The sequence below is a fragment of the Cyclopterus lumpus genome, chromosome 21 (assembly GCF_009769545.1).
Source record: "Cyclopterus lumpus isolate fCycLum1 chromosome 21, fCycLum1.pri, whole genome shotgun sequence".
Taxonomy (NCBI): Eukaryota; Metazoa; Chordata; class Actinopteri; order Perciformes; family Cyclopteridae; genus Cyclopterus; species Cyclopterus lumpus.
This window is the reverse complement of record NC_046986.1, coordinates 15,244,018-15,254,194: the sequence shown is the minus strand read 5'-3', so window position 1 is coordinate 15,254,194 and position 10,177 is coordinate 15,244,018. Positions and strand designations below refer to the sequence as shown.

The 10,177-nt window shown below is 44.1% G+C and overlaps 1 protein-coding gene across 1 annotated transcript; it reads right to left on the bottom strand.

The window, feature by feature from the left end:
• Positions 1 to 5,328: 5,328 nt before the first annotated feature.
• On the bottom strand, positions 5,329 to 6,258 carry LOC117750724 (olfactory receptor 6F1-like). The gene has a single exon (XM_034562043.1). The coding sequence runs from the start codon at positions 6,256 to 6,258 to the stop codon at positions 5,329 to 5,331; it is 930 nt and encodes a 309-aa protein (XP_034417934.1).
• Between the last annotated feature and the right edge of the window lie 3,919 nt (positions 6,259 to 10,177).

Below are 10,177 nucleotides of genomic sequence, written 5' to 3'. Positions count from 1 at the left end.
AAATGATAGGCTGAGTTGGCTGGACTTTGACCACTTATCAGAGAGAAAGCTGAGTTAAACATTAAAGCGCAGCTCCACATTTGACGGAATGAAAGGTCTTTGACGGAATGAAAGATGGAAGAAAGGTTTCCAGTGGGATGCAGAGCAGAGACCAGGAAAGGTATGCTGTTGAATTACATTTGGTCTTTTTGAGTTGCAAACTCACAGTTTTATAACTAAGTTTACAGCTGTCAAAGAAGAGCAAGCAGGGGTACATACCTACTAAATCTCCCAGCAAGGTCAATGTAGTTATTATTTTTTAATTGAGTATGCCCAGCTGGCATATTCACATTTCTGTGGTTCAAGACTTCTAATCCCTGCTGGTTTACAAATTGAGATTCTTTTAAAAAACAAAAACAAGCCCAACACAGTCCATATTGTAGCTGGAGCTTTTAATCATATCCTAATCACATACTACATAAACTACTGTTTCCATGGTCCATAATTAGCTTGTAATTGTATCCAAATTCATTGAAAATTGTTGGTTTGTTATTGATATTTGAATACATCTTAATATATTTCATGCTTATTCAATAAGATTGAAATACCTAATAATTTAGGACATAGTTAGCATTTTCAATACCTGCATGACAGCAAGACTATATGATATGATGACATATTTGCACTGCTGTTGAACTATCTTGTCTGCTGCCAGGGGGCAAACGCTGTCTTCAGGAGCTGAGGATTGTCCTCCTGGGGAACGACTGGCTGGAAAAGAGTTTGACAGGAAACACCATCCTCGGCCGCCAGATGTTTGATATCAGCAGAGACGTGAAGATGTGTGTTCGGAGACAGGGTGCTCTTAAAAATAGGCGTACAGTTATCATCATCAATAGCCCTGAAAGGTGGATCCACTACTCTTCCCGAGACCCCAGCCTGGTGAACGACAACATGGCCGCCGGCGTGATCATGTGCCCGCCAGGACCTCATGCCTTCCTCATGGTCATACCCATCGGCCCTCTCCGAGGCAGGGAGTGGACAGTCGAGGGTGCTCTCGAGCTGCTGAGTGATACCGTGTGGAGAAACACAATAGTAATATTCACCAGATGTGAGAGACTAAGAGGCTCGTCCGTAGAAGGCTACGCTGCAAGTCACAGCTTTCTCAAAGCGGTTTTGGAGAGGTGTGGTCATAGATACCACCTTTTGGACACAAGCATTTGGGGAGAAGATGATGACGCTCAGGTTGCAGAACTTCTGGTGAAGATTGATACAATGGTTGCAGGAAACATAAAGGCCGGAGGGGTTGGTTGGTTGACTACAAATGAGGAATTCTCTAGAATAACTGGGAAAGAAAGGAAAGAATTAGAAGAGAGGGCGATTCTGAGGCGGATGGATGTGCAGAAGTCCAGAAAGACTCTCAGAATCCTCATGGGTAAGTATCAGTTAATCAATCAATATGTTATAGTAACACTGGATCCAATGACCATCTGTGATGTGAAAGGAATCACTTGAGGTGATGAACCGACAAAGAATTGTAATGCTACTCTCGTACTTAACAATGTTATGGTTCTTCCAAGTAATATCCAATGAAGTTTCTTAAAACAAAGCTTTCCCTTTTTGAAAGGGTTCAGGCAACCTTCACCTATCCTATCTGATCCCTTTGTTGTTGACCTTTTTCCTTCTTTTTTTATCAAGCAGAGTCTCCTCCGATCTCAGTGCTTCGAATTCTCATCGTGGGACCAAAGCAAGTTGGGAAAAGCTCAGCCGGAAACACCATTCTTGGGGATGAAGTATTCCCTGCTGGGCTTCCAACACCACAGTGTACCGAGGGACGGGGTGAAGTTCTCAAAAAGCAACTGACTGTGGTTGAGGCTCCCGGCTGGCATGGGAGATACTGTTCTGAAGACACTCCACGGGAGGTCCAACAGCAGATTGCCCACGGTGTGTCTCTGTGCGCCCCCATTCCCAGTGCTGTGCTGGTGATCGTACGCAGCGATGAGACGTTCACTGAAATGGACCGCTTGAGAGCGGAGGAACACTTGAGCTTGCTTGGAGTTTGGGGGTGGACTCGAGTCATTGTGCTGTTCACTTGGGGAGACAAACTGGGAGTCATTCCCATTGAGGAGCACATTGAGAGTTGGCCTGCCCTAAAGTGGTTGGTGGACAAATGTGGGAATAGATATCATGTGTTTGATAATTTAAACAAGGTGGGATATATTCAAGTTAAAGAACTGCTGGAAAGGATTGAGGAAATGGAGGTGGAGAATGATACTGGAGAGTTGTTGCGTAGGTTTATTAAACTGCAAGAAACCAACCAAAAGCTGCATCAAAGCTCCAAAAATAAAGCAAGACAGCTCAAGAAGGCAAGGAGGGACATTGATCTGCTTACACAAACAGCCAAGGAGAAGGACAGCATTGTAGAGGACAGGATTAAAACAGCTAAAGAGAAAGATGAACAGATTGAAGCTCTGAAAGTGGCGAGGAAGTCAGAGGAGAGTAAAGATAGAGACTTTGAAGAAGAGATTGGCAAAGGATTAGCAGCTAAGAGGGAGAACAACCAGCTCAAACAAGTAATTATGGGGAAAGAAAGAATGATAAGAAGCCTGAGTGAACGATGTGCAGCGAAAGATGATGTGATTAAAGCTACAACGCAAAGCAGTGAGGTGGAAAAGGAAGTGCTAGAGGAAAGACTGAAGAAACAAGAGCAAGAGACAGCAGCCTTTAAGGAAAAGTGTGCGAAGAAAGATCAAGCTCTTGATGAAATGATGATGAATCATAAAAGAGAAGCAAAGGAGCTTAAAGAGACAATTAAACGGCTGAAGAGAGAAAATGAAGATACAAAGAAGGTGTTGAAGGCCACAATCAAAGGGATGCAGAGGCACTGTCAGAAGAAAGAAATTGAGAGAACAAATGGGACAAAAACTGTGGACTTTAATAAAAGTAACCCACACAGGAAAACAATGACGGACCTCAAGTCATTAGAGGAGCTTGCCCGACAACCAAAATGGGCGTTTGAGGTGCAACTGAGCAGCCATGAGAAAGAAGAAGCTAAACCCAGTGAGTACAAACTCATCAGCAGCACAGATCCTGAGCGATATGACCCTGGTGTAAATATTGAAGTAAATGTAACCTTGTTCATTCACAGAGACAGAAAACAAAAGAGTGGTTGTGTTGGACAATGACATCATGCTACATGAGAAGGTGAGCGAAATTGTCTGTCTTTATTATTTGCCATAGAATGAATAAACCCAAAGAAAACTGCATTAGGGGAGGAGTGCAATAGTACAAGTAACTGTCTCTGCCCTCAGCCAAGCTGTGCGGACAACGCTTGCTCTCTGTGAAAACTGTATTGAATGTTTCATCAACAAGCTACATTTTCTGTTTAAAAGCAGTTTTTAGTCAATTGCAAAAAATTGGAGCTAACCATGACATTGATGACAAGTTTCAGTGTGGCTTTAAATCAACCTATAGAACTGAAACAACTCTTAAAATGGTTTATGATCTTCGCTTAACTGATTGCAGTGTTTCACTTTAGTGTTTCACTGTTTTTGTGCAAGTCTATTTGCACAAAAACGGTGGCGACCGAGCCTTTGAGGTGGCAGCTCACCTTTTCTTCTCAAAACTGATCAGACTACAGAAACACTTAAGTTGCTACTGAAGACGAAACCTCTTCTCGCTGCCGTATTATTGATTTGAGCTTGACTCCATCTGCTGTCTAAGAAGAGCCCTGCAGGTCTGGTTGATTTTCTCAGGGTGCAGGCGGACGCTAAACGGAGATACCTGCAGTTGCCACTAGTTTCATAATCAGGGTATGCCTATCCTTGGTCCTTTGAGATCAGGTCTATTTTGTCAGTTTTTAATGAATTCCCCCCCCCCTCTTTTTTCAAAGAAGAGAGAAATATATTTTATAAGTGATAGAGGGATTTGGTGATGGTTTATTTCAACCAATTACTTGTATTTTAATCCTCCTCTGTCTCTACAGACCAGCTTCCTCTGCTACATATACATATACATATACATCCCAATTATAGATTATTTATCAGGTATAAGATATGGTGCACTTAACGTATACTAATTCAGTCATTCTTATTGGGTCCATAGAAAGAGACTGCTAGCCAAGTGTGGCAACTTGAAGCTGACTGGACTCCTTCGTGTCTGAGGGCGGGAGGTGCTGCGCTGGGAGCTGTATTTGGGGCTCTTGCTGGCTCCTCAAGGGGGACCACAGGGATGAGTACCAGGTTAGCTGTGGGGGCCGCAGCTGGGGCTCTGCTGGGCAGCTTAGTGGTCCAAGGAACCGGGCTCCAGCAGGGGGAAATGGAGTCAGACAACAACAACAAGTAAATCTCTACCATGAGACTAATTAGTAGCAGAACATCTCGGGGGAATTTAACTGTGATTCCATACGTTATATCTCCATCAAGCAAAGTCTGTACATATATTCACACCAGGTATGATCAGACAAAATAAATTAAAACATCTGTGTGGGTGTTTTTTTAAAAATCATGTAGAAAGGATTCTAAACATGTAGGCTTTACTTGGAATATTTGTATGAATGGAAAAAGCTCTACTCGTTTATATATGTATTATGTGTATATTCAAGTTGCAGTGAATAATTCATTAAGTTTTAGCTAGTGTGTTTTTAACATGGCTGCTCAATGTCGTGCTCTGCTGTGGGGTGAAAACAAGCATATTCTATGAATTACATTCACAATAAGGCCCAAAAAAGCTTTAAGATATGTCAGGATATTTACTATTTTGTATGATGTTGTTTCACAAATGTCCATGATTAAAGGCAAGATCAGAACAAAAAACATATATATATATATATATATATATATATATATATATATATTAGCAAAAGTGAAAGTTAAATGCTTTGTTAATATGCATATAATGAGGCCTGCATTCTTCAGACACGTAGATAAAAATTGGATGATCGGACATTTTAGGGAAACTCAAACATTATAACATATCTTGCTAATATATAGAATTTTTCTTTGACACATTAAATGTAATTGTCTAACCAGGGACATATTAGATTCTGTTGCATTACTTCCTTCGATCAAACAAAAAATATAATACATACATTAGACTGCTGCTACAATACAGATGTAAAGTTGTAAAGTTTCATAGTTTTTATAGTATCTTAACTTATATGTTGTCTACATGTTCTTTGTTGTTGTTATCTGTTTTGCACTTTATTATTATTATTATTATTACTATAATCACTTCATGTTGGCCAAGAGAGAAATGTAACTTCAGATCTTTTGTATGTTTGCACAAATGAAAGAAATGACAATAAAGCTGACTTTGACTTTGACTTTGAGAGTTGAAATTGAATTGAAGCAGTCATTTGTTTTCAACGTACATTAAACCTAAAATTCTGTTTCGTATCTTTGTCAGTTTGAATCCATATATTAGAGGATTCATCACAGGAGGAATGAGCAGGAATTCTATAGCGATGAAGTTTTGAATGCTCTGAGGTAAATCTGTGGAGCCCAATCGCATATACATCAAATCAAAAAGTATGACAACAAGGAATGTGACTAAAGAGACTAAATGAGGCACACATGTCTGCATAAACTTTGCCCTGTCATCTTTGGACCTCAGACAAGTTCTAATCATATGCATGTAAGTCCAAATTGTGAATAAACCATGACACACAAAAATGATAATTGTTGCATAAGAGAGAATATTACTTGAAACAGTGTCAGTGCCAGGGCAAGTGAGTTTGACAATTAACCAATTCACACAAAACAGTTTTGGAATTTTTGAACCACATAACTTTAGCGTAGATGTCAGAACAATACTGATGGAAAAGATGCAGAAAGGTGTTAGCCAGGAGAAACATATGAGCTGAGAGAGCCTCATCTTTGTCATGACAGAGTTGTAGTGAAGTGGTCGACATATAGCCAGATATCTGTCGTAGGCCATGACGGCTAGAATAGATAATTCACAGCAGGCAAATGAATACATGACAAAAGCCTGTAAAAGGCATCCTTCATATGAGATCTGTTGAGAGGAAGACAGCAGATCTAAGAGCAGTTTGGGGTAGAAACCTGTGGTCCCATAAAGTCCATTAAAGCAAAAACTGCACAAAAGGATGTACATGGGTTCATGTAGGTTTTGATCTAAGATAACAATCATGATGATAGAGATATTGAAAAACAAGATCATACAGTAATACAGTAAAGTAAGTGAAAAGATAGTAATTCTGTAATTGACTGTCTCATTTAGCCCTGAGAGAATGAAAATTCCTATAACAGAAACATTATCCATGGTGTATAGAGCAAATTATCAGTTTTAAAACAAATATTAAAACAAATACCTGTCCAGTGTCACAACATACATGAAGTGGTTTCAGAGCATTAGGCAGGAAGGTGCCGTGTGCTCTGACTCTGGTCTCCTTCCACCAAACTTATTAATAACAGATCTATGCCTCTCCGACTGTGGTGTCGTCAGACTATGACGACACCACATGTGGGAATTCAAACTTTGATCACTGGTCCAAGAACACGTGAGGATGAGTGATTAAAAACAATTAGTGGACTAATCTCTCCGACATGAAAAAAATTAAATAGGAAATGTATTTATTGGGTCATCTGTCAAATAATCTGCAGCTACATTACAAATGCAAAATATGTATCATATCAAATCCGTCTTCTGATGGTAATACATTTGTTTTGCAGAGGCACACTTATCTCATTGGTTTTGTTCATGTGTATTTTCACCTCTTAACAACATCATAAACATCTGCTTCATTCATTTGCAGCACTTTTAAAGATGTTTTGAGTCGCTTTAAACCCTTAACTTTTTAAGGAACTATTAGCAGTAAAACTGTTAGATGTTCTCTCCATCTCCGCACATGGAAATCAAAGGTCACGGCTCAACACAACTAGAGGCAGTTAAACACTTATTCTGTAGCGATATGACCCTTTAATGTCCACGTCAGCATTTTGACAACAGATAATAAAAGAAAAATGGCATCATTGAAGAGTCCAGTTAAAAAATGAAATCATTTCTTTAACATGACCGTAACAGCAGGTTAGCCCACACACATAGCATCAGACTCACAACCACTCACTTTCAGTATTTACAGATAGGCACATTCACATTAGGCATCAAAGCAGACACAAGTCCACAGCCTCTCAAGTCCAGCAGGGGAAAATACTAAAAATAAATAAACTAAACAAGGTCTCCTGATCCTGGGCTGTTTTAAAAAGGTTTTGGGGCTGATCCGTGTCAGAAATCCAGATCAGATTCTCCCTTTGAATCTTCCTGATAGTGGATGTAACGCTGCTCCGTTATCCCCGTGAGTCTCGGGCAGGCACAAAGAGGGCAACACACTTAATTGAGTTATTGATTCTTTTTATTAGTGACCCGACACTCGTGCTGGTGTCGGGTGACCCCAGCTGAGGCTGATTACACCTCATCCCGGCACCGTTCCCTTAACCACCTCCCCCCGCTGCGTCCCCTCTGCAGCTGAGCCCCCTCACCAGAGGAGTTGGAGAGGAAGTTGGCCACAACCATCTGCATCCTTGGCCTATGGATCACCTTGAAATTAAAAGGCTGTAAAGCAGGGGTCTCAAACTCAACTTACCTGGGGGCCGCTGGAGGTAGACTCTGGGTCAGACCGCATCAAGTATTCAAAAAAAAAGTACAACTGATCCAATTTTCTCAATCTTTATTAATAACAATTGAACGGTTGAACAGGGTCTTCAGAACATGAACAGTTCTTCAGAACATGAACGATTCTTCAGAGCATGAACAGTTCTTTAGAACATAGGCTTCTCTTGTCTACTCCTTCCTCTGACACAGCTGAGCCACATTTGGCTTGAGGGAGGAAGCAGTTGAGACCCTCAGCATGGCTTGAAGATGCTCATCAGTGAGTTTGGACCTGTACTTTGACTTCATGAGTTCATGGTGGAGTAGAGCTTTTCACACAGATATGTGCTCCCAAAAAAGCACATCCTACCGATTGAACATCCTGGAAAGCTCAGGGAAGGTGGGGGGCAATTCTCAAAAAAACGGTCCAAGCTTGTCTGCTCGAGTGGAAAATCTTCCATTGAGTGGAACTCGGGAGCTCACAGCACACATACCGCATGACTCTGTCTGTCGTCAACGCACCGCCGCAGCCTTCCCCATTAACTTGTTAAACCCTGGCCAATCTGTTCCCAAGATTACGGGGTGCGTAAGGTGGGAGATAACCGCAACCTTTACATTATGCTTCTTCCGCCCATGTCTAATTTCCACTGACACTATGGGACACTCCCAAGCGTCCCCATGCACACACCTAATCTTCACCCACAACGCCTCCACCAATGCCCCGGGTTTGTCTCCGCCTGCTCGTGCTGCATGGCCGCGATCCCCGCCAGCATCTGCTCCAGCTTCAGGATCGGCTGGTCGGCATCTCGGCATGCTCCTCCCTGCTGCCTGTCCCACGTTTGGAGCCACTGTAACGCTCCTCTGTTTTCCCCGTGAGTCTCGGGCAGGCACAAAGAGGGCAACACACTTAATTGAGTAATCGATCCGTTTTATTAGTGTAACTCGTGCTGGTGTCGGGTGTTTCAGCTCCGTCAACTCTGATTCCCGCCTTCCTCTCCCGTTCTCCAGCTACTCCTGTACTTATCAGGAAGAGACACAAAACACTGATTGACCCCAGCTGGAGCTGATTACACCTCATCCCGGCACAGTTCCCTGAACCACACCCCTGCTCTGTCCCCTCTGCAGCTGAGCCTAACCACGGCCCCGCCACCACAGTGGAACTTTACAACAGTGAAATTATATTAATTAAGCTTTTTGGCAAAACGTATTGCATTTTGTAGAGAAAATTTAACAGCAGCACATTTTGTTTGCTTATTCTGACAAATAACGTATCATCGTTGAATATGAAAATGATGATAGTAGGAGACTTTGAAGAGTGACAAGACTGGTCGCGGACAGCTGCGGCTCTGCCGGCGGCGGCCCCCGCCGCGCTTACGGGGGTGGCCCTACACCGGATGGATGCTGGGGACGACGCGCAGTCCTTCCTCTACTCGTTGAAAGCAACGTTGGAGGCGTGTGGCTGGCCTGCAGCTGAGTGGGCGGTCCGGCTCCTGCCTCTGCTGGCCGGAGAGGCACAGACAGCAGCCCTCGGGCTTCCCCTGGCAGCAAGGCAGAGATACAGGGACGTGTGCAATGCCATTATCGACCAGCTGGGGTTGTCTCCGGAGGTTCACCGACGAAGGTTCACCGACGGAGGTTCTGTGAAGCCAGACTGGGGCCCAAGAACCGGCCATTCACGTTCGCGCAGCGACTGAGGGACGCCACCAACAGGTGGCTGCAACCCGGGATTCAGGAGCGCCGCAGGCAGTGGTGGATAAAGTGGTCCTTGAGCAGTTTGTGGGTGGAACGCCAACTCGAACGTCGGCGTGGGTCCACTGCCACCGGCCCTCGGGCCTCAAGACCGCTGTCACCTTGGCAGAGGACCACTTGGCTGTCCATCCCTCTAGGCAGGTGCCAGCGGTTGCGTGCCGGCTTCAGCCCCGCCGACACCCCTCCCATGGAGGAGGCTGTCTCCGCAGCTCCTGGCGCGGCCAACGCCGGCTCAGTGGCCGGCCCCCCTCCCGCGGGTCCTCGAGCCGCTGACCGCAGCCAGCCACGGCACTCTTCCTGACCTACAGGGGGGTTCTCGAACACGAAAGAGATTCTGACTGAAGTCCATGATCCGTAAATTTATTAGCGAAGATGTGCGTTATTGGGATAAATGGCTTGATTCTCTGTTGTTTGCAATGCGAGAGGTTCCCCAGGCCTCCACGGGATTTTCTCCCTTTGAACTGTTGTTCGGCAGGACTCTGCGGGGGGTGCTTGACCTGATTAAGGAAAACTGGGAGGAGGGGCCGAGCACCAGCAAAAATGAGATCCAGTACATCCTGGACCTGCGAGCAAAACTCCACACACTGGGTAGGATGTCACGTGAGAATTTGCTCCAGGCCCAGGGATGTCAACGCCTGTACGACAGAGGGGCCAGGCTGAGACAGTTCACGCCGGAAGTGAAGGTACTTGTATTGCTTCCTTCTTCCAGCTCTAAACTCCTCGCCTCCTAAAAGCATGGAGGGAGGCGGAGTCTGTTTCTCTGGTGTCTGCGGTATCTGAGAGAGAGGAGCTGGGGCCTGAGGTCCTAAAATCCACCAATCCGGCCTCGCTCCTTTGTGAAGAC